Consider the following 27,554-nt stretch of genomic DNA (forward strand, 5'->3'; position numbering starts at 1 on the left):
TAAAGAGTGGTTTATACCGCCATGTAACATCGTATGTTGCTAAACGCTAATCCTGGGCTTGTGAGTGACAATATAGAGAAAATGTCCGTTACGCTGCTGAAAACTGGGGTTATTTCCTTTTGGTTATAAAAGTTAACAATGTCTTAAGCTCGTCATGGCAGCTCAGGAATCATCAACGAACGGTGCGAGGGGTGTTTTTGGTATAACGGGCATTGATACTGATGAAGAGGAAGAGTCCTCTTTGGTACGTAAACACACTCACACTCGTGTAATGAAAGATTATAGAGGCACCACGCCTACTAAAACTCATGTACCCATCTAATCTCAGGTTTTATTGAGTGTATTGTCCCAACATGGACGATTGGGCCTTTGTTTCTATGACAATAAGGACTCGTCTCTTCACTACATGTTAGACACTCAGACGACCACGAGCTCCACCTGCTGGCCAGAGGTACAATTTCACATCTTATGACAGCTTCTCATCTTCTTGGCACAAATAACAGCTCTGTGTCCAGCACTAAATTGACTTATTACTTGTGGTAGTATAGCTAAAAGGTTTAAGATGTTTTTTTTCTGTTTAGTCCTACAGGAGGTGAATCCCCATGTTATAATAACCAGTGCGAAGCAGGAGCATTGCATGACTCGCTTCCTGCAACAACTCGGTGAGGAGAAAAAAAAACATGTCTTGGGAAACAGATTAGGGAGATTTTTTATCAATGATTTGGTCACAAGAATGGAATTAGATTAGTTATGAGTCAAATACTGTCTGCTGTGATTAGGAGAGGAAGAGCAATTATATGAAGATTATCTTTTGTGGGACATTGCTTCACAAAAAGCACTCTGAAAATGCTGCTTTGGCATCTCTGTTCCTTTCCAGGCTCAAACCCAGACTACAAGCCTGAAATTGTTACTTATCCATATGTTGACTTTGGTAAACAAACACATTGACAATATTCAGTTTATTATTTATTCAGGATGTGTTTCTGCAATGGCTTATTTTATTTTCCTAACACTGGAGATCTGAAGGTCAGTAAGCAGAGGTTACTTTCTGCACATCTGCCCTTCCTTCCTGTCTCCATCTCTGAGAGGGAGAAAATGGCCTACCTCTCCTCCTGCATCTCCTTTGACTCACCGTTGATGGTGAGCCAGCTCTTTAAATATTTTCAGATCCACGAGTCCAGTCCATGTGTAGCAGGTGATCATGAAATGTCAATTCTGTGTGTATTTGTTGTGTAGTTAAGGACAGTGGGTGCTCTGCTGAAATGTCTGGACAGGAGGAGAGTGGGAGTGGAGCTAGAGGACAGCAGTGTTGGTGTTCCCATTCTGCAGTTCCATGCCTACACACTGTAAGATGTATATTCCTTTAGCTTCCTACACATACATGAGACTGCAATAACAAATTTATCCTAGTGACAACCATAAAGTAAATTATGTGATCCACTGTTTGTCTCTCTTTAGCCTTTACAGGCAACAATGATGTGCATTTGTGCTTTTTCCTATTTTATAACATCCATATTAGCTTTCTCCTTTGAGGTTTTAGTGCTATGTACATGCTTTTCCAGTAACTAAATCTGATTTACATAATATAAGGTGTTACAAATTAACAGTGTTCTCTTTATCACTTGTACATTTTCACCAAAATAGTAAAGGTATCATCTGCATAGACCATGACACTTACAGGTAAGTGTTTTATCACTAAAAGTTTACATATACAGCAAAGTGCAGCCTTAAATTTAGTAACATTTAATAATCCTTTTATCTTAAAGTTTGTCTTGGGTAGAGGGTTTTTCTGCACAGACAACACGTTCAGCACATACCACTCATACATCCAGAATTAGTAAAAAAAACAACCAATTACATAGTAAATAGAATAAATGAAAGTACGCAATCAACAGCATCTCAGTGCAAATTTAGCATCACAACTGAAACTGAATATTGTTTTTATTCCAGTGTGCTGCAGATATTTAAATCAGAACTTCACCCATCAGTGTACAAGCTGCATTCAGGTGAAAAGGAAGGACTGAGTCTTTATGGTGTGTTGCTTGCTGTTTTTTCAGTTGAAGACATCATTCTGGCAAAAGTGCTGGTGTCAGTGGAAACATTCTCCCTTGTTTGTTGCAGGGATATTGAACCGCTGCAAATGCAAGTTTGGCTCTAGACTGCTGCGGTGAGGACTTCTACGTGTTTGAGTACACAAAAAAAGAAACTGTACTTTGGAAGAAAATATTGGATTTTAAAAAGAAACTAGGACAATATGTTGTTTTCACTGTGGCCAAAACAGAGAGATTCTGTATGTCATCATCAATAGTATCAACCTACATGTGGTGAAGGAGCTCCTGTCGATTTTATGTATTCACACATTTATTCTTAGAAATTAAAAGGGTTTCCTGTTTATTTGTACAGTTGTTAAAAACAAACCAGACGTCCACTTTTATTTCAGCCAGTGGTTTCTACGGCCCACACAGGACCTTGCTGTGTTACACAGGAGACAGGAAGTTATACGTTTCTTTGCATCACCGCAGAACTCCGATGCACTGAGCACCTTGCAGTCTCTGCTCCGCAACATCAGCAACATTCCAGTCAGGCTCTAAGCATTGCTCCACTTAGCCATCTGTTTTTGGTGTGCTGTGTGTAACTGTGCATGTTACTGTGCATATTAGATGCTGCTGAGGAGGATGTCTCTTTCTCACACCAGAGTGAGCAACTGGCAGAGTCTTTACAAGGTCTGAGCTGCAGAATTTTCATATTGTGTGCGAGAGAGACAGACTGTTTGCAGAATGTTGTGTTTGTGTGTTTTCATAGACGGTCTACAGTGCAGTATGTATCAGGGACAAAGTACGAAACCTTCCGCAGTCCATTCAGCTGTTCCGTGATATCAGTGAAGGCCTCTCAGATGACCTCAACTACATCGCCTCCCTCATCAATCGAATTGTACCACCCATTAATTCTCAGTTGCAAATGTGAAACGTATCCAAGCCGATATATATATTTTTTATTTGTCCCTAATTTTAAACTTAAAGGTGGATTTTGAAGCCAGTATAGCTGAGAACCGTTTCACCATCAGAGCGAATGTGCACCCTGCTATCGATGAAAGTATGTACTGGCCATCCTCAGATGTGATTACCTTCGCCTCCGTCGAGTCATTGATAGGTTTACGCTCCCAATGACTCTCCTTCCTCCACCAGAGAAGAGGAAAATGATGGGGTTGTCCGACTTCCTAACAGATGTTGCCAGGAGAGAACTGGAGCAGCTGGACACTCGTGTCACCTCGTGCTGTGTCATCTACATCCCTCTGGTCTGTGTTTCAGATCTGATTTGGTGAAAACGCTTCTTCTCCAGCGCACATATCTCTGCCCATATATCAAACTCCAATTCTTTCCGGCAGATTGGATTTCTTCTCTCTCTCCCTCGCCTTCCCAGCATGGTAGAAAAAGAGGATTTTGAGATCCAGGGGCTGGATTTTATGGTTTGTGATACATCATCATATTTTTTTTATGTTTGCCGACATGCTGTCGAACTCAGCGTTGCTTCATGTCGCCCCGCCCAGTTTCTGTCAGAGGACAGACTGCACTACCGCAGCCAGAGAACCAAAGAGCTAGACAGCCTTCTGGGGGACTTGCACTGTGACATCAGAGGTGGGATACATGTCTTATTTGCCTGGTAAACACTGTTAACTATAAACAGTATATCTCTGCAATGTGTCTTTCACAGACATGGAGACTGCAGTAATGACACAGCTGCAGAACTCAATCCTCGGGAGGAGTGCCTCTCTCTACAAGGTGTGCTTAAATTTATGCTTCAGAGCTCACTGTAAAACACCAATAACCATTGTTCCTGAGGCATTTCACAACATCTCGAAGAGTCATTGTGTTAATTGCTTCTGATGTGAAGGTTCTGGATCTCATTGCTGAGCTGGACTGTCTGATGGCAATGAGTAGTGCCTCCCAGGAGTATGGCTACACCTCACCGAAACTAACCAATCACAAGAGGATTACAGTGATGGAGGCCAGGTAGGCGGTCTTGCTCCAGGGATCCCAGTTATTCTTAAACATGGGTATCAATCATGTCGTGATACAGTGTAAGGCGCAATTCTAACAAAAAATAGCACAGAGCATAGTTCTTACACATTATTTACATTTATTTATAAGCCATAGACAGCGTGATTTTTTTTTTTTTGTCAGACATCCTCTGTTAGAGCTGTGCTCCCCAGTGTTTGTGCCCAATTCCTTTCGGAGCTTAGATTCCCAGGGCAGAGTCAAAGTCATCACTGGCCCAAACTCCTCTGGCAAAAGCATCTACCTGAAACAGGTGAGATTGTCAGAAAAACGTTGTCTCGACAGTTAGTCCAGATTTTAATCAATTATACAGAAACTGCTTATTTTATTCAGTGACTTCCCGTCTGTGATCTGAAATATTTAAACCATATAATGGTAACCTGGAGACTGGTTTCTGATTGGGCATTTCCAGGTCGGTCTGATCGTGTTCATGGCTCTGATTGGTTCAGATGTGCCCGCAAAGGAGGCAGAGGTTGGACTGGTGGACGGAATTTACACACGCATGCAGAGCAGAGAGTCCGTGTCGGTGGGCCTCAGCACATTTATGATAGACCTTAACCAGGTGCTGGTGCCCCCACCCGACACACACACGCACACACATTTGCCTTCATTGTGTTTATATCTGTCAGAGAGTGTGGGTGTGGAAATAAAGGAAAACCTCCAGCACCAAGTGCCCTCCAGGTTTTCTCCCACTCTCTCCACCTGTTAAGACATTTTATAAATCATCCGCTGCCTACAGCCAAACATAAACTCACACCAAAATAAAGCAGCAGTGTGTAATAAACCATCGCGTGTGTCTCTCTCCAGATGGCCCAAGCTCTCAACAGCAGCACAGGCAACTCATTAGTTCTGATCGATGAATTTGGAAAAGGAACAAACACAGTAAGAACTCATTCCAGCTTTGTGAATTAAATGCAAATATACAAAGAACAAGGATAGAGTTCCGCTGATACGAGGCATCAGAAACGAATCCCAGCCAAAATAATCTAATTTGGAGCCACGGCACGAGAAAGATCCTCTGCCCAACATGCCATCCATCCCCCGACTAACCAAGAGAAGCTGTTTGGTGCAGCAGATTTGCACCATCTACAAAGGAATCAAAAGTTTAAAAAAGCAAAGTCATAAAGCATGCTGGCTCTCAGCAGCTTTTTAATTTACCTTCCAGTGCAGGTATCTGTAGATGTAGCACATATCATTCTGTACATTTATAGACTCTCAGAGTGCTCTGAGTATCCTTATGGTCTCTGTCCTCCATCACTGTCAGCCAGCTTACTCTGGAGAGGGACTGACGGGACCCAATTTTATTTAGAAGAAATCCTGGTGTTGAAACTACAGACCAAGACAATAAAAGAAAATCACCACAGTCTATAGTGAAAGGACTATAGAGAGACAAATCAGTTATTATGTGAAAGTGGCAGTGGAAATATCAAACCCAAGTAGCTGTCTGGTCTCTAACTTTGCCAGTATTGGTTGCTTCACTCTCAGCAGCAAGCAGGACGTATTCATCTCCAAACAACAGCAGTCTTAACTGTGACTAGCTGGTCAACATATTGAATTATTTAGCCAGGTATTTCCCTCCAGAGTTGACAGAGACCAGATGCTGCGCTAAAGGTCCGTGAATGTATTCATCATGCTGGCAGCGGCGCACCTTTATGTGAACTCTTATGTTTTTTCATAGCTGTAGGTTTTGTGTTATGTTTTCTTTTAGGTGGATGGATTGTCGCTGCTCGCAGCATCGATTTCGCATTGGCTGAAAAAAGCGGCGGTGGATGTACCTCATGTGCTGATTGCAACCAACTTCCACAGTTTGCTGCAACTGGGCCTGTTACCCTCCTCTGGTTTTCTGTCACTGCTGGTACTGAGAGCTACTCAGCCGAGCTTACACAACCATAGCCTGGAGCATTTTGTGAATGATCATTAACATTTTATGATGGCAACCTAATGCGCTGTGAAAAAAAACAGCCGCACAAGTTTTACATGACTGAGTAGTTAGGCCTCACATTTTATTCTACCTCATTAAAATTGTGCGTGTGCGTGGGGCTTTATTTGTGTGTGAGTCCAGACCCTGGAGACAGCAGTAGATGGCGATGAGTTGGTATTTCTTTACCAGCTGAAGGAAGGCATCTGCCAGTCAAGCTACGCTGCCAACATCGCTACACTGGCGGGCCTGCCGCCGAGCCTTGTGCAGAGAGGAGTGGAGGTAAAAATGTGCAAACACACAGCACCACAGATGCATGTACACATAGACTGAGTGTGTCTGTGCTTGGGCAGGTGTCTGAACTCCACCGCACCGGGAAGCCTATCAAACGAATTGATACGGCATCTACAGATGAGCAGGCAAACAGGTTTGTTAGAGAAAAGGGGGGAGTGAAAGGGGGAGAAGCCTAACAAGTAACCATCTGTGACCGGCAGATGCAGGTTTGTGGTGGAGAAGTTCCTCCGTCTTGACCTGGATGACAAAGATTTAGACCTTCAGCGCTTTCTGAAGGAGGAGCTTCTGCCCTCTGCCGGCGAGCTGCTGAATCACACTTAAACCTTCATGGACGGCACATTTTGACAGCCCTGTGGTTTGTTCAGTCTCTTTAATGTTTTCATTACAAACAGAACTCATTCATCTACGTGCATGCTAAACGTTGTGTTTGACTTTTTGTGCTGCATATGTTGTAGCAGCCCTTCTTTACACTCACTGTTTGGATTACAACTTTTCTAATGTAAATAACATTACCAATTTCATTACTAATGGTACAAAAAGTCTGTAAAACCACTGACATGTTTTCAAGTGTTACGCATCACTTCACACTGTTTTTTGGTAATATAAATAACTGTTAAATGTTTATTAGCTTGACGCCGAGGCTTCAGTGATGTGCCAGGTGGCCAAAAAAGCCACAGCTGGATAGAAAAATGTGCTTTTTAGAAGTTTGTGCGCTGAGTTGCAGAAGGGAGTATCGCAGCAGTGTTTGGTAATGACAAATATGGTTTTGTTCGCGAAGAGCTGCACCGTGGTCTCCACACCACACTCCTCTGCTTTCACACAGCCCAAAGTCTTGATGTCCAGATCACCTGCGAAGACACGGCCATTTGGTGCTGTTCAAGCTTTATGTGAAAGGCAGTAAAGTCAGATTGCTAACAGAAAAACATCCCCTTCGTCACACCTGCCTTCCCCCGGCCTGTGAAGCAGCGTTCCTCGAGACTGCAAATGGTCTTGGTGGTATAGCAGACGTCCCAAAAGCCCAGGTCACATTGGAAACACTTCATAAAGTCGTTTTTGTCTTCACGTCCTAGTGAGTCCATGAGGTGTTCTGGTTTTTCGTCTTCCTCACCTGAGCCGAGAAACCCCAACAAAATAAGACACGTGTGTAGTGACTATTGAGTTTTATTAACAAGGCTGATTGAGCATCGAAGGGATTAAAGGGATTGTTCGGGTTCTTGGTGGGTAGATATTTGGCAGAAGGATTTTAAACCGCTGTGATGACCCACATGCTGCTGAGCGCTCAAGAGTCCTAGAAATATAATTGTTTATTCTGCTGCAGTCTGGAAACGGTTTCTTTGAGTCATTGTTATTCAAGATGTACACCAAGCCTTTCTTTCCGAGTCTTTCACCAAACAGGTACTGGAATTAATTGAAAGAGCTGGCTGCAGGACCACGGTCCCAGAGCGGGACACACCCAGATCCTCTAATCTTTCAGAGGAGTACAATTATTGCTACACATCAATGCAAATAGGCCTCTTCATTAACATGAGTGACTTATTGGCAGAATGTGCACTAAAAAATCTCTAAGGGTCGCGGCTTTGTTGAATATTTTATGTCTGATTCCTTTCAAGTCTTCAATTTGGTCTCGTAATAACTTGGACGTTTTATCTAAAGTGATGGCCTTTCCAAATGTATGGAATCATGCCGGTTTCGGCTGTATCAGCATCTCTGTCTGAGATTTATCCTTGAAATTGACTCGAAGAGCACACGTGCTGGCCTCGGTCCTGCCACACACTTGGCTCCAGGACTTAAATCTTCCGGCTATGGGATAAGTGGACTTCACCTTCCTTATCCAATCTCTCATCTCCTTACACAATGTTATCTCGGGTGAAGACAAAGGAGTAGTGAGGAGGATGTTTGTGTCAGGTGACTACAGGCTCTCTAAATTTAGACTGATTAGGGAAAGCTATAGGATACAATTGTCCTCCTGACTACTGCTCTTACAAGATTGTTCATTGTGTACTGAGGTTTCATCCAGTGTAATCTTTATATTTAACAATATGGCCAAATTCAACTCATTTCAATTTTAAAGCGGCAATAGCATCAAGCCACATCTTTGTGTGATTCCCCGATCTGTTATACACTAAACAGTGAATTAAATGTATTCATTACTGTATATTATGCATCTCCATGTGGATCGCGCAGCACATTCAACCTTTTTAAACGGTGGCCCAGCAGTGCAGGCAAAGGTAGATGTTGCTGCTCAATCAGTTCTAGTCATATTATTGTTTTCTCCACATCAGTAATAATCAAATGTGGTCTTACCTTGGGCAGGCATGAGCACCACGATGGCAAAAACACAGAATATCAGACCTTTCATCCTGATACCTCCACCACTGACTGCACCATGAGGACTGTTGTGGAGCCCAGAAGGTTGAAATTGGATTAGTCTTTAGTTGACCTGCTGTTTGTTCCATCCCCTAACTACTGAAAAGCTGCCAGTGAGCCAACGGTGAAGTGAATGTAGGGGTTGCAGTTTGCAGCACCGCACACAAGAATGGCGACGCCTGCGTAGAGTAGAAGAATACGGAGCAGCCAGGAGGACCTCGGGATGTTTAAAATGTTTGGTTTATTAGCTTTTTTTGACAGATACAGCATCAATGGTATTTTTAAATCCTCAGATAGCTGCTCTTCAGTTTGCTTTGAAAGAACGCCGTGTTGGAGATGCAGACGAAGGTGGAAATGCTGCCTCTGCCTGGCCGATGCGTCTTATTTTAAAGGTTGAAGTCTAAAAGAGTCCATCCTCAGTCCCTCAGTTCTTTTGTAGCAAAATATGTTGATCATAGCTCTTCTCTTCCTTAAGGTACAGAGATTTCATGCGTCCTGAGTCAGCACACGGTTAAGCAGCTTATATCCTGTATGTCTGCTCAGATATGTATCCACACACACACACACACACACGGTCATCACTCAGACAACAAAAAAAACAGTTCTGTTTTCAGCAAAAACCCATCTTGGTGAATTATGTAACACTCATGTTGCACACACACACACAAGTGCAAATGAGAAACCCCGAGCGTTGCTGGTGTTTTTGTGATGCTGCAGTGCTGATGTCAAATTTAGAAGTTGCTCTGGTCACATTTAAAGACATTTAGGGATAAAAACAATCACTTAAATATTAGTCGCCGTCATTTCTTACAGCAATAATAACCTTTTGCAGAGTTCATCATCTAATTTACATGTGTGTAATGACATTTCTCTCACGTTCAGTCCCATTGGTCACAACTGGTGAAGTACCTTAATGTAAAGAGTGGATCCAGTACAAAAACACTCATCCAGAGCCTCAAATATCACCGCTCAAAGATTAAAATACCCCCGTGCAGCATTGTTGTGCCTCACAGCTTCACGACGCCGAGTGGTAACTAACATTCCCGTCACTGCCTGGAAGCAAAACCACCATTTGACTGTAAATTTGAAAAATCCTCCCGTTCTAAATGTAAACACATTAGAGCTGCTCATGCCGACATGGACTCTTGCATGTGAGAGAACGTGGAGAGCTGCTGTTGTTTCTGAGCCATGGGTGTGAAGGAGGCTGCTTGCAGCTTGCTGCAAAATTCACACGTCTCTCCCCAGCTCGTCATTGCTACTGAGAGATAAATCCAGCATCTTGAAACAGAACGGCGGAACTAATCGTCGAGCTTTTGGGGAAGTAAAGTTTGGAAAAAGGGCTGAAATGCTCCGTCTTCATCTGGACGGCAGGATCCCAGCATGGGCCCAACAACAAGGAAATACTCTGCAGTCCTGAAGCACCTATAAAACTCCCCCCCCGACTGATCCCCTGCGTAATTAGATGCTGGAGTTAAATAATTAAAATCCTAAATCGCTGCCCGCTCAAACCAGCTTAATTAGAGCCGATAACATCTCACTCAGCATTGTTTTTTGGCCTGTTTTTGGCTCTTGTACAGGAGCTGCTGCGGAGGGTGGAATATTTTGCGTAGGAACCGCATGATGAAGTGAGAAGATGAAAGGTCGGGATAGCGGGAGAGCGACGCTTCGTTTTTCTCAGGCTGCGTCAGGAATAGCTCATAACAGCATCACCGCGTGTTTAAAAGTCACTGCTCTTTACTTTGTAGCCACCGTGTGTTTGGAAGTTTTCAAGATGTTACCTCATCATACTTGAGTCGTCCGAGCGGCGTGTTTACTTGATTTATAAATATTATCCACGTTTATGTGTACGCGGAGCAACAGCTGGTATTTATAGCGCGCTTGTAGGTGTCGGGTGAGCGCGGCGCGGCCTTAGTTACCACTTTTGTGTATGCAGACACAAAATTTCCTCAGATAACGAGCAGATTATAGCATGAGCGAGATTAGATAAGGAGCCATTGGACAACTAATCCAGTTCATCCTCTTACCCAAACCTTTTCCTGCCTCCTCTGTCTCCAGACCAGGACGTGCCTGCGTCCGGGAGCGCGTCATGGCACCCCGAGAAGTTTTCAGCAATCCCGCTCACCACCTAATATGGTCAAACAAACGGCCGCTTTTGGAGATTTGGGCAGGGGGCGAGCTGGGAGACGGGGAGCTCGGTTCGGGCTGTCATCAAACACAACAGCCCCGTGAGTCAGAGCACGATGCAGGACGAGCACGCTCTTCACAGACAGTGACTCACTGCACCAATCAGAGGCTCCGAAACCTACGAGCGCGCCCTTCATCCGTTTAGTGAGGATCGCGGGCCCTTCAGGGCGTGCGTGTGGCATGTTCGAGTTCACCTCGTCATGCATATTTCATGAGACGGGGGGGGGGGGGGGGGACACGGCTCAGTGTTGCGGCGGCGGCGGAGCCGAGCCTGTCCGCGTGTTGAAGTTGGCGTCGCTGGAGTTGCAGGAATCCGAGTAGACGGAGGAGCGAGAGATGGAGGAGCAGGGGGAGGGAGGGTGAGGATTTGGCTCCTGGTGGTGCAGAACTCGAGCCAGCAGGGTGGATCGGCCTTCGTCCTCCTCGTCCTCTCCTCCCCTGCCTCCTACAGTGGACGGAGAGGGCGACGGCGGTCTGTTGCTGATGTTGTACGCGTTCCCGTGGGGCGGAGGAAGAGGAGGAGCGCAGTTCTGGTTTGAGAGCGGGAGCGCGTGGGCCGGAGTGGCCCAGCACTCTTGTTCCCCATCTCTACACTCCCACCTCTCCTGACAGGAGAAGCTGGCCAGGGAATCCTCCCAGCCGCTCCCCCCCTTCAGATCCTCCAGGTCATCAGGGGTCTCCAGTCTGAGGACTTCAAGGTCCCGGTTCTCGTACAGCAGCGTGGCGGCACAGATGAAGATGAACAAACCCACTCCCATGATCACGGGCCCGGCCAATTTCATCCTCTCGGTGTGGGTGCTGCCTCGCCCCCCCGCGGGCTTCGGCACGGCAGACACGTAGCCCGCCACCGCAACACCCATCCCCACCAAAACCACCACGACCCCCAGCAGCAGCCAGACCCCCGGGGCGGAGCGCAGGTGCAACTTGGTCCGGAGGGGGTTGCTTTTCCTCAGGTGTCTGCGGCATGCTGGGAGACAAACGGGCGACGACTGGGACGAGTGGGAGGAAGCCGGGTTGCACACGGGACTGGTCGCAGTCATCCTCTGGTTTCAGACTGAGGAGGGATAGAGCAGAAATGAGGACTGGAGAGAATCAGGAGGGAGCAGCGGGATGAAGGGGGGGAGGATGTGTGAACGTGCGCTACACTCAACAGGAAATCTCGCCTTTAATAAGACATGTGGCTGATTTAATGAGATGCCAACTCTGGTGCAGCCAAAGACTCTGCAGCAGCAGGCTCTCTGAACCCCCGCTCAACTGGAACTGAAACATTCATCATCGTGCGAGTTAAAACGACCCTTTGATTCCTCTCCCTGCACTTAAGAAAATAGAGCCACATTAGCGCGGCGCTCGCTCCAGCGGCACGCGTGATCCACTGCAGTTCCCCCCGCGGGGCAAATGAGCACAACGGGTGATTCAACAGGACACGAGCGCGGATGAAAAAGCCTTTCAAGTGCCTTTCCCGCACGCACGTTTGATTCCTTTCATTCCTGTTGCTGACTCCGTTGCAGTTAACTAACGGGTCACTTTAACGCGCGGGATGAGACGTTCACTTACCTCGTTTTGGACGTGAATCCGGAGCAGAAACTGGCTCCTCGGCATTATCCAAAAGGAAAAACGACTCGGGCTATTCCTCTTCTTCTGTTCCACTACTTTAAATCGCGGCTAAACGCCGCCTTCCGTCTAAATCTTCGCCAAATGAGCACGTTTCCATCTCCGGCTGTACTCTGGTGCTGCGCAGCCCGGGGGCTTCCTACTATATAACAGTGGAACTCAAAGTGGTGCAAAGCGGCTGCCTCCTCTCGGTGTCTCCTCTCTGCTTGTGCGCCGATCGCAGCCTCTGTTTTGATTTGTGTCCTGCATGTAGAGGAGGGGTCGTGGGAATGTGTGCGGCGGGTCCAGACCAGTCCCACGGCGAGCCCGGTTATTCTTAGTGATTCAAAATCATCCTACTGGGTTTGAACTATGTTGTATGAGCGGTCCGGAGCTGCATTTGGATTTTGATGTTATTGCCCCACTTTAAATTCTCCAAGCGATTTGTTTTTTGTTTTGTTTTTTTGGTTTGTGAAATTGAACTTCAGTCTTAGTTAAGCGTCTATGCGTGAAAAGATGCAGATTAAGGTCTGGGGGGAAAAAACCAAACCGAATAATCTGGCGTGGGTGGACTGTAGAGCATACAAAACGGATAAATCCAAAAAAAGAAAGAAAAGGGAAGGGGTGGGATTTATTGGACATTTGTTGCCCAATCTCAACATGACGTTCTGCTAGAATGGCACATTTCAATCTCTGGGGAAATCATCAGCGGCAACGTTGCCTTATGGGAAATGTAGTCGCTTATGATAAATATTATTCAATAACATACATTATCTTAAGTGCTAGATGGTCATCAAGAAAATGATCCAAACACTCCTTTGCTCTGTTGCATTAAGACAAATATGTCCTGTCAAATAATTAGTTCAGAGTGAATCCTGTAAACTAGGATTTTGAATGACGGGGGAAATGAAGTCTAGCCCAAATACTGGCTTGTGTCCTGAACCTATGAAACCTCCGACCGAACTTGTCCTCGTTCTTCACTACTGTAAATAAATAGATCCCAGATGGAGCAGATACGCTTCAGTTTGGGGGTTTTGTGTGCAGCCGTGACTCCAGTTGAAATGAGGGCAGCAGACATTGTGCATCTTGTTTATTTTCACCCATTTCCATTAAACAGCCAGTTACCCCAGAGCCAAAACAGCGTAGCATTACTTCTTAAATTAGGATTACATAAATAAAAGCCGTTCGCATATAAACAGTTGCTCATGTACACATTCCAACGCAAAGTTTGCACTGATTTGGAAAGACTTTTTTTTTTTAACCTTTCTTATGAAATGAGGTTCATGTTGACCATTTTTATTTTTCCCACCTGTGGACAGATTTCACGCCTTTGCATAACCGAGCATGGATGAGTCGACATCTAGATGTACACTATTTACATGGAGGTCACTTCAACGTAAAATACATTTTTATAAAAGAAAGAACTGAGAGGCTGACTTTTAAACATTCTCAACCGTGTGTTCCCATAACAGAGGGCAGCTGGTTTGTTCCACCTCAAAAGAATGCAAAGTTTACTCAATTTAACTTTTAGCCCTTAGCGCTGCTTGTCACAAGCCTGACCAGTAAAGCAACACACACGGGCTGGTGGGAAATGACATCTTCATAACGCAAACACGCACACGCACGGTTTTAAACATCCCCATTCAATCAAAGCCTCCGCCAGCTCCGACTGAAACGAACTCTGGTCCTTTAGGCCTGTGGAAGTGGCTCCTGCCATCTAGAGGACAAGAGTGTAATTACATAGTGCTGCACGTTTTAAACTAACCGACCTACGATTGTATTTTGCAACGTTTAAAAAAAAAACATTGTTGCTAAAACTAAAGCATCAGTGATTCTCACACCTTATTCCTTCAGCTGGGCTCCAGCAATGTTATAATTTGAATTAAAAAGGGGGGAAGCAATGGCTTTGATGCACATGTACACACACACAAAAGAAAATCTGGATTCTGTACAATGTTAAGATGCATTGAAGGTGCTGAATTTTTTCTTTTTTTTGTTAACAATTCGGTAAACAGACACAAAAAAATCAGCAAATCTTCAGGCTGTCGTTTAAAACTCTCCCTCAGGGTTGATCTGTTTAGTCCATCATAGAGAGAGGGTGGGGGGGGGGGAGCTGGGGAAAGATGGACCTTCCCAATGGTGACGGCTGCCACTGTTCACATCGGGTCACATTCGGGTCCACATATGCAGCGTCCAGCAGACAAAACCCTTGTTTTCTTCAGGGGGGGGCGGTTGGGGCCGATTGGAACTGATTCCTCGAGCTGAATGTTGGTTAAACCACAGCGGAGCAAGTGAGCGTTCGTGCACTGTTTATTTACTCTTCGTCTGCGTTCTTCAGCATCAGAATAGAGTTGTAGATTTTCAGGGCGGGTCCTAATTTGATCGACAGGATCTTGACAATGTCCGTTTGGGTGAGCAGCAAAAAAGCTTCGCCATCTATTTGCTGTCGAAGGGAAAAAAAAGAGAGAGAAGATTTTACAAATGACACTTTAATATTGACAATATTGACCGATGGTTTTACCTCAGTCTTGAACGTCGCAGCGTGTTCTTTACACCCGGGCAGTCCTTTGACAAAACTGGCCACCTTAAGGGAAAAAGAGGAGAGAATTCGGATTAAACCTCTTTTTTTTTTACGTCTGGTTTTCATGCGTTGGAACAGTGTGACTCTGAGCATGTCTGACCTCCTCGGCGCTCCAAGTAGCCACTCTCTTGGCAGTCAGCCCCAGGACCTCAGGGAGCAGCTGGCAGTGTTTGTCCCAGCAGAGGGCCACCCGGTGTGGGGGAGACACAGAGATGCCGGGGGAGAACACAGACTCGTGGAGGGCCTGCTGGAGGGAGATGGTTTCTGGAGCGGCTGGGAGGAGAAATCAACTCTGAGTAAAGTGATGATTTAGAGTTACATGCTTTAATCTGATTTTGATGTTGGAGTCAAATGTACCTTTACCGTCGCCGATCTCCTCTTTGACATAGTGCATTTTCAGGTATTTGGGAGCAGGAGCAGTCCTGACAGAAAATAATTGAGTTTTAATAAATTCACCCAGATTTAGGACCAAGGTTCCGCTGCAGCTGCAGTGACGTTTGCTGGCTGTACCGTTTCGGCCTTGTTCCATTTTGGCTCTGCTCGCTAGCTCCACCTATCGACTCAGACTGGCTGTTGCGCCCCGGCTGCTCAGCTTCTTCTATCCCTGGTTTCCTAGCAACACATAACCCATTCTCAGGTGGGGACACTGAGGGTAGAGTTGCATGCAAAACACTGATAGGAGTTCTCTTGGGACTGCTGGATACTTTCAAAACCGCGGTGCGTTTAAGGACCTCCAGCCGGGCTTTCCACCGCGTACCTGTTCTGGGAGTGATCAGCATCTGGTGTGGACGACGTCTGCGTTGTAGTGTTTGCATTTTGATCAGGACGTCGCCCGCGAGAATGCAGACCGTGAAGCGTGAGGGGTCGTTCTGTGCCGAGACGATCTGGCAACAAGCCCTCCTTGTTGAGATTTATCTCCGAGTACGGGCAGCTCACCTGCCTGCAAAGCAGGAAAAATAAGAACCAAAAGTCAGTTTACAGACACGCCACGTTCACACCGTCAGCCCACACAGAAATAAAGCGAGACTGGTTTTTATGACGCATTTGGAATTAAAAAAAAAAGAAGCAATTCTAGAAAAATAATATATAAAGATGGCGCCGCTTCACTGACGTGTAATGAGTCCCATAGCGGGGTCCCCTAATGTGTCCCACCCCATTGCATCCTGGGGTTGGACATCCTTGTCCTGGGGGTGCTACTGCGTCACTGGTGCCTGCAGAAAAACAGTGAAAGCATCAACAGAGACGCCTGGAATTATAATCAATCGAGTTTACAGACAACACTAAGAGCTGAAAATACCCCTGTAACCTTTGTGAGCTCGTTAACTGGGGGGGGGGGGGCAGTTTCTCACCGTTGGGGTACTGCAGCGGGTGGCCTGTTTTTTGACACCAGCCAACAGGGTGCAGATCAGGCCAGTCGGTCTCCACCCAATAATCGTACTCCGAATTCCAGCCGTCGAAATGTACCTAGAAGGAAAAAGGTTGGATCTTATCAAAGGTGAGCACAGAGGGGTCGTTGGGCATGTTAGAGGCGGGGGGGGGTGCTCTGCCTTTAGTCGGTGGTCCTCTGTGTCCACTATAGTTGCAGCACGGATGAGCATGGGGTTTCTCTTATCAACGGCTTCCACTCTCATCCCGATCTGGAAGCCATGAAGGGGTCGCTGAAGACACAGACCAAATTAAATCAGGACTTTATCCAAACGGCTCCGGTGCCTGAAATTAAGACCCGTCGGCGTGAGACTCGTACCGGCTTAAAAGCTCGGGCAGGAGCAGCCTGGGTCCCCGTTTCCTCCAGATATTTCTCCCATGAGAAACCTTTGGGGTGTTTATATTCTGAGGGCAAGAACAGCACACGGGCGTGTGGAATCAATCGTGTGCACGTTTAAAAAAAAACAACAATGTTTCTGTTCTGACTGACCAGCTGGAGTGGTCAGAGCAAGTTTGGCCTCTTCACAAAAGCCCACGGGATGGATGTATGGACTGCTGGCATCACACCTTCAAAGCAAAGGAAACCAAGAGAAAACATCAAAGACCTTTCTTAAATAGGCACGTTCCCAAGTATCTCTCGCTGTTGGCATTTTCCTCGTCTGGCTCGTCACCCTACCAATAATCGTACGTCTCGTCCCAGTTGTCGAAGTGAATGAGCAGTCGGTTGTCGACCACAGCGGCGATGGTGGCGACGCAGATCAGGGACGGGTTCTTCCTGTCCACCGCCTCCAGCTTCATCCCCGCTCGGAACCCGGATGGCGTCACAGACTGCGATAAAAGGAAAGAGGGAAACGGTCCGTGGCACAGACGAGACTGCACGTGAACGTGTGCTGCAGGTGGACGGCGTGGCGGACGTACGGCGTTGAGGCTCTTGAAAAGGTGCTTCGGGGCGAGTTGACCCCGGCAGTTCTTCACATACATGCTCCAGTTGAACTCCCCGTCTTTACAATCTGGAACACGGGCGCAGTGAGAAGGCTCGTTCGGAGGCAACGCCGCTCCTTCGTACTCACCTTTAGGCAGCAATAACTTGTGGCCGTTCTTCTCACACCAGCCAGCTGGCTTCAGGTCCCAGGAGTCGGCGTTGGCCCAGAAGTCGTAACATTCCGGGTACCCGTCGAAATGGAGCCTGACCCTATAACCTTGGATCTGACGGGCACAGACAGGGAGGGGAGGCATTAGCGCACGGAGGAGGGCTGGAGGCGGAGTCAGAGCGCGCGGCGTTCATACCTCGGCGACGGACAGAACACAGAAGAGCGATGGGTGACAGGGGTCCAGCCCCTCCAGCTTCATCCCCACCTTGAAACCATTCCTGCTCTGAGGGAACGACTGGTGCTGCCGGACAAACACGCACCGTCAACCGCTTTATCTGATCAGGCGGCTTTGTGATAAGAGAAGAAAGAGATGAACCTGAACTGTGATTAAGAGACAAAATTACCTCTTTGAATAGTTTAACAGGAGCTGCGATGGCCTTCTCTTCCTCCAAGTACACAGGCCAGCTCCAGGCCCGCTTCTTATTTGCTGGGCCAGTCCCTGAAATAAAGAGAAGGAAACTCAGGTCTCCTCACTTCACAGGTGTCAGGTGATTTCCAGTTCACACAATAACGGATGTTTAATTGCAAATGAGCAGCAAATCATACCCAGTTTGGCAATTTTGGCTCCTCTTCTGCCTTTAGTAGATTTGGTTTTCTCCTGAGAGACAGAAATGAAAGAAGGCGTTAAAAGGTCAGAAGCCAAACTGCACATCCTGCCATAATAAAGGATATTATGGCTCCTCTAACCTCCGGCTCCTCCTGAGTTTCTTCCTCCTCATCACCGGAATCCATGTAGATCTTCCTCTTTTTCCTCACCCGTTTACCAAGCCTCTCGCCTTCCGCCGCCTGACTCTCTCTGGTCTCTGCCGGGGACGACCTGTGGAAACAATACTGATTAACCTGGCAGCAAAGGAAGATTAAACAGAAACTTGCAGCGTTCCTGGTTACCGGATGTGTGCTTTTACCTGCCGCTGGAGGGCTGAGCGCAGACGGAGCTGCAGAATTTCCCCTGAAAGAGGGCGTCCCGGGCCACGCTGCCACCACAGGCCTGACACCTTGACAGCTCCCCGTTTGTGCCAGCGTCTGCGCTAGATCCCACTTCAACGCTGGGCCCGACCTCCACGCTGGGGCCCTCCATACTGGGACCCTCCTCCAGCGAAAGAAGCACAGGTCCGGGGCCTGGGGGGGGGGGGGGGCAAACAAACATGAACCTGAGAAAATGACTGAAAGAAACATCTAAAGAACCCCGAGAAGCTCTGGTGAGGCAGCATTGAAAGTTCTAAACGTGCTAGTTTACCTTTAGCTTGAGACGACCCAGGCTGATTCTGGTTGGAAGAGGCGGCCGCCGTGCCGAGCTGTGACTGGGTCTCTGGCGGAGGGGTGGGCGTGTGAGACTGTACTGGGTCCAAGGTCTCACACTTGGGCTCCGTCTGCTGCCCTTTGACCTCGAGATCCGTGACAATCTCTAGAGTCCCGAACTCGGTCATGCGGAACTGGAGGACGGCAAAACAAAAACTTGAGATCTGATGAACAGCGATCTGCTCTGCAACAAAAGAGAATCTGTTCGACAACTCCCCCCCGACTTAACGTTTCTTTTGCCTCTTTGTCAAAACGCGAGACCCTTTTAGTTTTTACGCTCAGCTCTGCATCGGCACAAACGCCGACAGGATCGCAAATTTATTTTCGCACCCTGATATCACTGCCTGGAAGTGTCGCAATACCGTCCTTCCAATCCAGAGCACTCATCATGTCAAACTCAGCTCCCTGGGTGGGGCAGTCACTGGGTGGAGTGTCAGTCATTCCCACTCCACTAAAATCCCCAACCTGTAAGGAAAAAAAGAACACACCAGTGCTCAAACTCACTGTCAGACCGAACCAGCAGACACCCTACGTGATTGTAGCGTGGGGGGGAGGTGGGGTATTCAGTGGCCGGGGCTTCTGTGTGTTGGGATCCACAAACTGCTCCCAACAGTCACCGCAGTTTTCTACCTGCACTTGTAAACAGCAATGACCGACATCACCGGCAGGGGGCGACCGTGCGGCGCCCTGCAGGAGACACCATGCACTTCGATCACAGACAAAACAGTCAATAATAATATTGTTTTGCAGGACAGGTAACGGCGAAATACGCGCACAAACGGCCCCATCACGGTGAACTTTTATCACTATCATTGACAAAAAGGAGGAAAGGTGTCCAAACTGCGGCTTAACAACATAAGTTGCTCTTTTACTCGTTTTAAGAGTATCTCTCAAAACCGGCAGTTTGTCCGCTTATTAACAACTGAGGGGACAGTTTACTTAATACGTGTTGGGATAACACTGTTTTCTAGAGAGACCGGCCAAACTTAAACTCGTTTCGATCCCACCAATATTGTGATATAACGTTTTAGTGTTGACGCATGTTCAACACAGAATAATAGTGATTTTTCCCAGTTTCAACAGTGCTCATAACCATGTGGAAAAACAGATAAAACCCAGAGCTTTAACACCCGGCGGGACTTTGACATCGCACTAATCCCCCAGTTTTATTCTAGCCATAAATAAAGTGTAAGAGCGCCCATGATTAGCATTCGTCTTATACAAAATGGCGGAGCATTAGAAGAGGCCACCAACACGTTTAAACTATTTAAATTACTCGAGTTGCGAATTTAAACAAGCGGTGCGAATCGGCCATCCGTCGAACGGGACCGAATGCTTGTGGCGAAATTTTCTGACTTGGTGTTTTCTGTCACCCGGGTTATTTTCTTCACTTTCCCCTTGTCACGGAATGTCAGCCCCGGTTGCTAGCTAGCGCTGACACGAAGCTAGCAGCCAGCTAGCCTCGCTCCGTTCAACCGCAGGGAGGAAGGCTCGACTGTTAGCCGTAGCATTGTGACTGGATGCAGCCAGCTAAGGACAATCTTCAATAAATAAGTTTCCCGGTTAATAACAATAGGAAAACGCCTCCTGCAAAACACAGTTATTTCCCAACACTGGCGCACAAATTCGCAACTACGACGCGCCGCAGTTGAAAGCTTCACCTTGTTGCTTGAATAAAAATTTCTTCAATAGAAACTTGAAAAAAAAGAAAAGAAAAAAAAAAACCCCGATTTATTCTCGCCGTTTTAAATCTGAGTGAAAATGAGGCGAACTAACGCCGCTCGGGGGGGAAACCAGCGTCGCTTGCTCTAATTTCGCCGCTGTTGACCACGGCAAATTGGTATTTAGGCGCAATTTGTTTAATAAAAATGTGGAACTCACCTCGTTTCTGTTTTAACTCTTATTTAGAGCTGGAGAGGAGGATGCGCATGCGTGCAAGATGCGCTGCCTGACAACTTTGGGTCTCGGAAAAGTTCAGCTCACTATCGGTGGTCAATAGCGAACCTGTTTACACTCGCAACACGCCCAGAGCCGAGTCCACTGCCGGCAGAACCGGTACCAGAGGCGGTTCGGTGCCGCCCGCAACAGCCGTGAAAGTATTTCGCCCTGGAAGTACGGCTGTGTGTATCCATGGAGCGCAGCGGCTTCTAATATGGTTACAGGAGCGGTCGGTTGCTTTTGGCCAACTTCTGAAACCCTGGTCAGCAACAAATTTCCATTTTGTGCAGATGCAATAGTGCGTTTGTGTTTGCTGCAGGATTAGAAGTGCGAAGTTCCGAGCCGAGCCCGGACCGAATCCACTGCTGCGTATTGGATTCTGGCTTTAGCCTTTTAAAAAAAACACGCCGTCTGGTGCGTTTGTGGTGCTTTAAAACGGCTTTGCCCCCGTCAAAGAGCAGCAAAGCGCCACGCGTATTGATTTATTATTGTTGAAGAATATACATCCCAGATTAGCACATGTTCTCCGATTGCGTTGAAGCCGTGATTACGCAACATATCGTTCTATTTAGCGACGTTTCCGGGGGTCCTTCTGTATTATTAAGTCTTTTCTCTGTGCTTAAACAGACTGAATCGCCGGTGATTTAAATAATAATCAGCATATTCTCTATACAGCCAGATGATCTTCCCTGCAGTACCTCAATCCCTCCCACACAAGGCGGTTACGGTTTCTCCAGAGTGTTATTTCTACATCCCCTTTGTGCGGTTTACTCATCGGTTTGTCGTTGCTTTAATCAATCTAAGCACGCATATCGCTGTAATATTCGCAGGCACTCCTCCCTTTGCCAACTGACATGTGCAACTGCGTGGATACGCTTTTATTTGGTCCAACAAAGGCCGCCTGAGGAGGTGAAACGAGTTCGCAGAAGCGGCGGCCGCGCGGGGGTTGTGTCGCTGGTTTGCCGCTAGATGGCGCCATTGGCCCGGTCAGCGGGGCAGATTAGCGGCTTTTAGCGTAATCGTGCTGCAGCCCGGCATATTTTTTGCATTAAAGCAGCACTCACGACACCATGCGATGGCATTCAAGGGAAAAGCGGTCGACTCGAGGGTGAGACTAATTTATAAGAGCTGTTTGTGTCATCGCGGATCGAGTGAAAGGAAATTGTGCGCGGTGGATTGCACGGGGCAGTTGCACCAATTTGCATGTTGCCGGATGTTTGTTTTTATGTTAGGAGAAGCTGACATTAACGGAATTGCTCTTATTTGGTGCAGGGGATGTGCAGGTTTTGTAACAGATGGTGGATTCACCTTCACATCCGCTGTCCAGTAGCTTATCATGCATCACACAACAAACACACCTCCAGGCGTGTTTGTGTTTTGTTTCGGTTTATTACGTGGCAAGTAATTAGTGCATCCCAATTGGTTGTATTGTGAAATAACGTGTCTGATGCTCCTCCGTCCCACAGACCGTGTTTTTCAACCTGCTGCTCTGTCTGCTCATATTTTACTCTCTATTCTACATGATTGGAAGCGTCTGTTTCGGTGCCTTCAGGTAAGATTCAACCTGTTGCGGGTTCACCTGTGATTCACGCCAACCTGCGTCTGTCTGACAGGGTCTTGTTTATTGGCAGTCATGTAGAATTCTCTTTTGCTGCTGGTGTCCATGGAAACCTGGGAAAAATAAACCCTCTCTGCCAGTTTCGTCTAACCTACGACAACATGCAAACTCATTCAAAAGACTGCTCATATTCGTGTGTTTTTGCAGAGATGGTCGACAAAATGAGTAAATGCATCACCGTCCCCACCCCACACGTGGAAACAGACTTTTAACATTTCATCTCCCTGCTGCTCATCGTGATGCCTTCCCCCTCCTTTGTTCCCCCCATCTCAGATTAGACCACTTCGATGGACTGATTCCATTCGATTTTAAGACCGAACCCACTGATTCCAACTCCAAATACTTGGGTGAGAGCTTGACGCTTGTTAAGCACACAGCCCCCCCCCCCCCCCCTCCATTTCCTGTATTTGTTATGTTTGGCTGTGTTGCCCCTTCCCAGTAAACCTCGTGTCCTTGGAGCTCACCTACTTCTGCAGTGGCCTATTGTTCGCCGCGGTGGTCCAAAGGAGGGTGTGGGACTACGCCCTCACCGTCACGCTCGTGCACGTAGCGGTCACCAGCCTAGGTGAGCAGCAGCCCGACAAGACACTCAGACACTTAAAAACGGCCCCCAGACTGCAGGTTGTGTCTCCGTTGCAGTGATGTTGGAGTTCCCCATGGTGTGGCAGTGGTGGCTGGCTTTAGGTAAAATCAGTCACTGCGTTCACTTTCACCAGTGCCCTTTAAACGCATTTAAACCTTTTTCTTGGGTGCGCAGCCAGCGGCTTGTTCCTGATGATCTGCAACGGTCAGCTGATTGCTTACTTCACCTGCCAGAGCGAGCAGACCTTCGCCTCCTTCAGCACCTACTGACCAACTTCATTTCACATGTAAATTATAGGGTGTGTATATGAAAAAGCCATTAATACCTCGAGAGCGGCGTCTTTACATTTGCCTCTTGAAAAGATTGCTCGCCTTTCCGTGGGAGCGAGTGGACTGACTCCCTGTCCTCAATGCAAATGCTATGAGATGCATGTGAATTATGCAAAATGGCTCTGTCAGTGTGCACCCTGGGAAGTATTTTTAAAACCCCTATAAGATGTGACTGTGACAGCATAATGGGCAAGTTGCAATGCGGATCTGATACATATGTATAGATGCTTTAAAAAAGCAAATAAATGTGTTTTTCCAATTTTTTTCCTGCTCTTTGATATTAAGGTAGGTGTAAAATACTGACCAGCCTGTTTCAGAAGAAAAAAACGCACAGTGGCAACAGTGTTGATGCTTTTTTTTACAAATAAACTTTAATAATTTATGAAAAACACACACACACACACTCATGAAACCACATACTCTGCTGGGTTCATGAAGGAGAATCCTTGGAAGGCCTCGACAGTGGCGCCCGCCGGACACCTCTCACTCACGGAGTCGGGGACCGGCTGGAGTGTGAACTCTGGGTCGATGTAGCTGACGTCCCACGGGCCGGTCTGGAGAGGAGCGACACATGAACACCTGGCGAACCCGCACAATTCACCCGTCAGATCCGGGATATCCCTACCACGTTGGGGACGAACGGGGGTCTGAGCTTCCGGGCCAGGAGGTCATCCCAGTGTATGTGCTCGAAAAAGGAATGTTCCCGCAGCTCCGCCTGAACACACACTGAAATCAGACCCGCTGGGTTTCGCCGTGCTTGATATGCATCGCTGCTCGCTGCGCACTCACAAGGTCGCGGCTCCCTCCCAAGCGCTTGGAGACGTGTCTTTCCAACAGTCCCCGCAAGAGTGACCGGGCATCCTGGGACGCTCCACCGGGCAGCCGCAGGGGGGCGTGGAGGATGTTCTCAAACATCTCCGCTTTGCTTTGGCTATAAAATGGAGGCTGTGGGATGCAGCAGACACAAGGGCAAAAGGTGAAAATGCAGCAGGAGGTGATGGGGGAGGGGGGGGGGCATTTTTCCAACACACTCACCAGCCCATACAGCATCTCATACAGCACCACCCCCAGACCCCACCAGTCCACTGCGGGACTGTATGGTTTGCCTCTCAGTACCTCTGGGGCGAGGTACTCCGGCGTCCCACAAAAGGTATGCATGACGCCCCCGACAGCCACTCCTTCTTTACAGAGTCCAAAGTCTGTCAGCACCGCATGACCCTCGCTGTCCAAAAGGATGTTCTCTGGTTTGAGGTCTCTGACAGAGACACGATAAGAGGAGATTAATGGTTTGTGTCTGGGGGGGGGGGTTTAAACAAAACAAGTGATAAAACAGAACTTATACCTGTAAACAATGCCGAGGGAATGCAGATAGCCCAGTGCCAGGGCCATCTCCGCGGCATAGAACGCAGCCCTGGGCTCAGGAAAGGACCTCTCCCTCTGGAGGTGGTAGAAGAGCTGAGAAGACAACAGATGCTGGATCTCAAACACCGATTTCTTCCTCTGGGCGTCACCCAAATGCACATATGTGGGATTGATACGGCTGGCCATTCCATCCTAGCAAAACGCACCTCCCCTCCATTAACGTAGTCCAGGACGAAATAGAGCATGTTCGCAGTCTGGAAGGAGAAGTGAAGCCCCACCAGGAACGGATGCCGCAGCCCCTTCAGCAGTACATTCCTCTCCACCATCACATGCTTCTGCTGCAGAGCAAAGACAGTCAGACAGACAGACAGACAGACAGACAGACAGACAGTCAGACAGACAGTCAGACAGACAGTCAGTCAGTCAGTCAGACAGTCAGACAGACAGACAGACAGACAGACAGACAGACAGACAGACAGACAGATTACCTCTTTCCTTTTGACAATCATCTCTTTCTGAAGTACTTTCACTGCGTAGTATCTTCCGTGTTTTCTGTGTTTTGCCAGCAGCACCTGTGGAAGTTCACATTCTGCTTAAACGTTGGGCATAAAACACTTACAGCAAACGTCTGCGAATAAATCCAGACCTTTCCGAAGCTTCCCTTGCCGATAACTTTGAGATAGTCAAAATCCGATGGCTTCATCCTGGTGGACGAAAGGTTATGTTATTGCAGAGAGGGTTTCCCCATTTCCTTAATCTCCCCCTCCCCTGGTTTCTCTGTTGCATTTGTGTTGCAGGAGAAAGTGACTTACTGTGGGGTCTCTGTGTTCACTGAGCTCTGGAAGGAAAGATATCAGGATCAGGGGGTTTGATTTCGTTTCTGCCGCATGTTTTTCTTTTCTCCCTCCTGTACTCACCTCTGCAGCCACCTCTTTATTCGCCCTTCGCAGCCTGTTATCATTCTGCAGGATTTTCTCAGGGTCTAGCCTTTATTTATGAAGGGAAACGCACATGAACTTGGATTTAATCAGCTCAAATAAACAAAAAAAGGCCGTCAAGATGATGAACTTACTGTTGGAAGAGTTGTTGACCAGAGAGAAATTTGTGTAAGAAGTCACTGAAGCCAACTTTCTTTCCCTTGAGCAGAGCTGTAAGGCAGCCAGGGTGTTAATCCCTTACATAAGAGCTGGACAGCTGTATTTACTCAGCATGTTAGTCGGTATTCACGATGGTCAATTAAGTTATGAAACTCGGAGTAATCCTGGACACTTCAGCTCATGTTACAAACAGGACCAACTTCATACTGTAAAGTCACCTGCTGTAGTTCAAGTTTATAGTATGTTTCTGTATTCACACAAATATAAAAGATGACAGAACTCAAAAGTACCTGAAAGATAAGACACAAGTCCCTTCATTTTAGCGTAGGTCATGCGCCGGTGATCCTGAGTCACGGTCATTTCTGCAAAAACTGACTTAAAGTTAGTTTCCAAATAAAGAAAAATGGGAGCGATGGATAAATAAAAGATGACCCCTTGACAGCCCGACCAACGGGAGAAAGGCGTCCGGTGTCACGGGCATCTCGGTGCTGCTGCTCGCTTTAAACCCCGGTGACGTAAGCGACGTGGGACGCGGCCAGTGCTGCGTTTACGTGTCCTCCGTGAGGACAACAGGTGCGCAGGAATGCGGGACATGTAAGGTATTCCAATTCTTCAGTAGTAAACACGGTTGTAAAAAACATCGAAAGTGCTTTTCCTAATTCTGCACCCAAAAGGTTGAGAACATTAGTAATAGTGACTGTTCTATTTCTAATAGTGGATAAAAATGCTCCGGAAAGATTAACGCATTTATCAGTTAATTGTACCGATGTGCATTTGATGATGCATAAAATAAGTAGGAAAATGACTGAAATATTAGAACATGCATTAATTGAAATATTTAGGGCCTTGGTTCACAGCAGAATTTGAAGCACAGGCATCAATTTTTAAAAAAAAATGTATATATTATTTTAAAGGTTTATGGCTGCTCGAGAGAGAGAGAGAGAGAGAGTGTGTGTGTGTGGGTTAAGTTTTAAGAGCGTTCAATAAGTCATAAAATGCGTCAGGTCATGAGGAAACAAACTGTTGGCACCCAAAGGCAGCATATTGAGCTCGTGACCTTTGTGTCTGTTAATTGTTATATAGAAGCTAAAGGGACTAAAATGTTGTGGATTGCATGGAGATGGCATCAAACACGTCACAGCGCCTCAGATCAAGTCCCTGATATGTGGGTCAAAAACTCTCTATGACCCACATCAAGCAGTTTACGGCATCCGTGAATCCGCGACGAGCACCTGACACATGACTTCTCCATATGTCCTCACGTCTTTCACTGCATGCCTGGGCCACATTGAGACCTGCTGACACCCCCACAGACCCAGTTTTATTCTTGCGATCAATGACCAAACTCCTATAGGATTGCACACACACGTGTAGGTCGACACACGACTCACATACTGACTGGGCTAATGGTTCTCCTCAATGAACTAGTAATAAGTAGGTTTTATTGCCATGATTATGCAATAAAGGATATTAGGAAGTGGACTGTTTTAAGTCTTGATGGACATGGATACATTAGAGACATTGGTATCCCTAATTCTAGACTAGAAAAGTTATAGAACGGAAGGGGTTAAATATATGTGGGCAATAAAACAAGAATGGCTTTTGCAATGAGGCCAACTCTCTGAAAGAGCATGAAAAGTACCATAAAAATATCAGAGGGTGTTGCTGAGATAAAAGGAACATGAAGTACAGATACTGAAATAACGTCCAGTTTGTCCAAGTGTCTCTGGATCTAAATATGGATTCTCCAGGCAGAGTTGGTA

General features: G+C 47.0%; 6 protein-coding genes across 17 annotated transcripts; 2 read left to right on the forward strand and 4 right to left on the reverse strand.

Moving 5' to 3' along the window:
• The first annotated feature begins 102 nt into the window (after positions 1-102).
• msh5 (mutS homolog 5) lies at positions 103-6,686 on the forward strand. The gene is given in 26 exon segments (XM_057046442.1): positions 103-244; positions 329-416; positions 419-451; positions 582-662; positions 878-931; positions 1,019-1,140; positions 1,237-1,346; positions 1,645-1,680; positions 1,951-2,033; positions 2,122-2,167; positions 2,441-2,579; positions 2,661-2,723; positions 2,803-2,931; positions 3,021-3,093; positions 3,186-3,295; positions 3,386-3,466; positions 3,548-3,635; positions 3,712-3,779; positions 3,892-4,010; positions 4,182-4,308; positions 4,468-4,617; positions 4,863-4,937; positions 5,764-5,910; positions 6,118-6,255; positions 6,327-6,400; positions 6,468-6,686. Coding segments are annotated over 26 exon segments (2,445 nt in total). The 5' UTR covers positions 103-154; the 3' UTR covers positions 6,589-6,686.
• LOC130533204 (protein Bouncer-like) lies at positions 6,621-8,788 on the reverse strand. Its single transcript, XM_057046456.1, has 3 exons — positions 8,572-8,788; positions 7,208-7,375; positions 6,621-7,115 (listed from the first exon to the last, which is right to left on the reverse strand). The coding sequence occupies exons 1-3, from the start codon at positions 8,624-8,626 to the stop codon at positions 6,892-6,894; spliced, it is 447 nt and encodes a 148-aa protein (XP_056902436.1). The 5' UTR covers positions 8,627-8,788; the 3' UTR covers positions 6,621-6,891.
• A 67-nt stretch (positions 8,789-8,855) lies between these two features.
• Positions 8,856-13,257, reverse strand: LOC130533202 (transmembrane protein 200C). Its single transcript, XM_057046450.1, has 2 exons — positions 12,373-13,257; positions 8,856-11,872 (listed from the first exon to the last, which is right to left on the reverse strand). Exon 2 carries the CDS (start codon positions 11,856-11,858, stop codon positions 11,061-11,063), a length of 798 nt encoding a protein of 265 aa, XP_056902430.1. The 5' UTR covers positions 11,859-11,872; positions 12,373-13,257; the 3' UTR covers positions 8,856-11,060.
• A 226-nt stretch (positions 13,258-13,483) lies between these two features.
• Positions 13,484-20,883, reverse strand: l3mbtl1b (L3MBTL histone methyl-lysine binding protein 1b). 7 transcript variants are annotated; one of them, XM_057046438.1, is made up of 22 exons: positions 20,746-20,883; positions 19,369-19,551; positions 18,803-18,998; positions 18,471-18,684; positions 18,253-18,382; positions 18,112-18,163; positions 17,910-18,004; positions 17,702-17,806; positions 17,485-17,620; positions 17,333-17,424; positions 17,091-17,242; positions 16,905-16,981; positions 16,734-16,819; positions 16,537-16,647; positions 16,339-16,453; positions 16,101-16,200; positions 15,747-15,929; positions 15,500-15,601; positions 15,347-15,411; positions 15,090-15,262; positions 14,930-14,992; positions 13,484-14,851 (listed from the first exon to the last, which is right to left on the reverse strand). In XM_057046438.1, the coding sequence occupies exons 3-22, from the start codon at positions 18,990-18,992 to the stop codon at positions 14,723-14,725; spliced, it is 2,370 nt and encodes a 789-aa protein (XP_056902418.1). In that variant the 5' UTR covers positions 18,993-18,998; positions 19,369-19,551; positions 20,746-20,883; the 3' UTR covers positions 13,484-14,722. The 7 variants fall into 7 exon arrangements, with proteins under 7 accessions (XP_056902418.1, XP_056902414.1, XP_056902416.1 ...); XM_057046434.1 differs by lacking the exon at positions 19,369-19,551 and adding an exon at positions 19,195-19,329 and having other exon boundaries at positions 20,746-20,879; XM_057046436.1 differs by lacking the exons at positions 19,369-19,551; positions 20,746-20,883 and adding exons at positions 19,195-19,329; positions 20,526-20,707.
• A 46-nt stretch (positions 20,884-20,929) lies between these two features.
• LOC130533203 (transmembrane protein 244-like) lies at positions 20,930-23,595 on the forward strand. 5 transcript variants are annotated; one of them, XM_057046452.1, is made up of 7 exons: positions 20,930-21,064; positions 22,269-22,354; positions 22,694-22,767; positions 22,860-22,985; positions 23,060-23,104; positions 23,178-23,274; positions 23,314-23,595. In XM_057046452.1, exons 1-6 carry the CDS (start codon positions 21,017-21,019, stop codon positions 23,270-23,272), a joined length of 474 nt encoding a protein of 157 aa, XP_056902432.1. In that variant the 5' UTR covers positions 20,930-21,016; the 3' UTR covers positions 23,273-23,274; positions 23,314-23,595. The 5 variants fall into 5 exon arrangements, with proteins under 5 accessions (XP_056902432.1, XP_056902431.1, XP_056902435.1 ...); XM_057046451.1 differs by having other exon boundaries at positions 23,178-23,595; XM_057046453.1 differs by lacking the exon at positions 20,930-21,064 and adding an exon at positions 21,162-21,910 and having other exon boundaries at positions 23,178-23,595.
• An 82-nt stretch (positions 23,596-23,677) lies between these two features.
• Positions 23,678-26,281, reverse strand: sgk2b (serum/glucocorticoid regulated kinase 2b). 2 transcript variants are annotated; one of them, XM_057046447.1, is made up of 12 exons: positions 26,082-26,281; positions 25,767-25,842; positions 25,612-25,681; positions 25,507-25,532; positions 25,341-25,398; positions 25,183-25,266; positions 24,901-25,032; positions 24,675-24,787; positions 24,449-24,587; positions 24,122-24,277; positions 23,958-24,047; positions 23,678-23,886 (listed from the first exon to the last, which is right to left on the reverse strand). In XM_057046447.1, the coding sequence occupies exons 1-12, from the start codon at positions 26,149-26,151 to the stop codon at positions 23,737-23,739; spliced, it is 1,164 nt and encodes a 387-aa protein (XP_056902427.1). In that variant the 5' UTR covers positions 26,152-26,281; the 3' UTR covers positions 23,678-23,736. The 2 variants fall into 2 exon arrangements, with proteins under 2 accessions (XP_056902427.1, XP_056902426.1); XM_057046446.1 differs by having other exon boundaries at positions 24,368-24,587; positions 26,082-26,280.
• Between the last annotated feature and the right edge of the window lie 1,273 nt (positions 26,282-27,554).

Source organism: Takifugu flavidus, chromosome 10 (genome assembly GCF_003711565.1).
Source record: "Takifugu flavidus isolate HTHZ2018 chromosome 10, ASM371156v2, whole genome shotgun sequence".
Taxonomy (NCBI): Eukaryota; Metazoa; Chordata; class Actinopteri; order Tetraodontiformes; family Tetraodontidae; genus Takifugu; species Takifugu flavidus.

Excerpts from the sequence above, each read along its gene's own strand:
- LOC130533204 (XM_057046456.1), bottom strand. The coding sequence starts at position 8,626 with ATGAAAGGTCTGATATTCTGTGTTTTTGCCATCGTGGTGCTCATGCCT. Across the intron at positions 7,376-8,571 it reads GGTGCTCATGCCTGCCCAAG|GTGAGGAAGACGAAAAACCA; the intron begins GTAAGACCACAT and ends TTCTCGGCTCAG. Across the intron at positions 7,116-7,207 it reads CACAGGCCGGGGGAAGGCAG|GTGATCTGGACATCAAGACT; the intron begins GTGTGACGAAGG and ends GTGTCTTCGCAG.
- LOC130533202 (XM_057046450.1), bottom strand. The coding sequence starts at position 11,858 with ATGACTGCGACCAGTCCCGTGTGCAACCCGGCTTCCTCCCACTCGTCC.
- l3mbtl1b (XM_057046433.1), bottom strand. The coding sequence starts at position 19,677 with ATGATAGTGATAAAAGTTCACCGTGATGGGGCCGTTTGTGCGCGTATT. Across the intron at positions 19,330-19,494 it reads ATTGCTGTTTACAAGTGCAG|GTTGGGGATTTTAGTGGAGT; the intron begins GTAGAAAACTGC and ends TTTTCCTTACAG. Across the intron at positions 15,412-15,499 it reads AATGGAACAAGGCCGAAACG|GACTGCTCCTGCTCCCAAAT; the intron begins GTACAGCCAGCA and ends ATTTTCTGTCAG.
- LOC130533203 (XM_057046451.1), top strand. The coding sequence starts at position 21,017 with ATGGTTACAGGAGCGGTCGGTTGCTTTTGGCCAACTTCTGAAACCCTG. Across the intron at positions 22,355-22,693 it reads GTCTGTTTCGGTGCCTTCAG|ATTAGACCACTTCGATGGAC; the intron begins GTAAGATTCAAC and ends CCCCCATCTCAG. Across the intron at positions 23,105-23,177 it reads GCAGTGGTGGCTGGCTTTAG|CCAGCGGCTTGTTCCTGATG; the intron begins GTAAAATCAGTC and ends TTGGGTGCGCAG.
- sgk2b (XM_057046446.1), bottom strand. The coding sequence starts at position 26,151 with ATGACCGTGACTCAGGATCACCGGCGCATGACCTACGCTAAAATGAAG. Across the intron at positions 24,588-24,674 it reads TCCCTCGGCATTGTTTACAG|AGACCTCAAACCAGAGAACA; the intron begins GTATAAGTTCTG and ends TGTCTCTGTCAG. Across the intron at positions 23,887-23,957 it reads CCCCGTTCGTCCCCAACGTG|ACCGGCCCGTGGGACGTCAG; the intron begins GTAGGGATATCC and ends GCTCCTCTCCAG.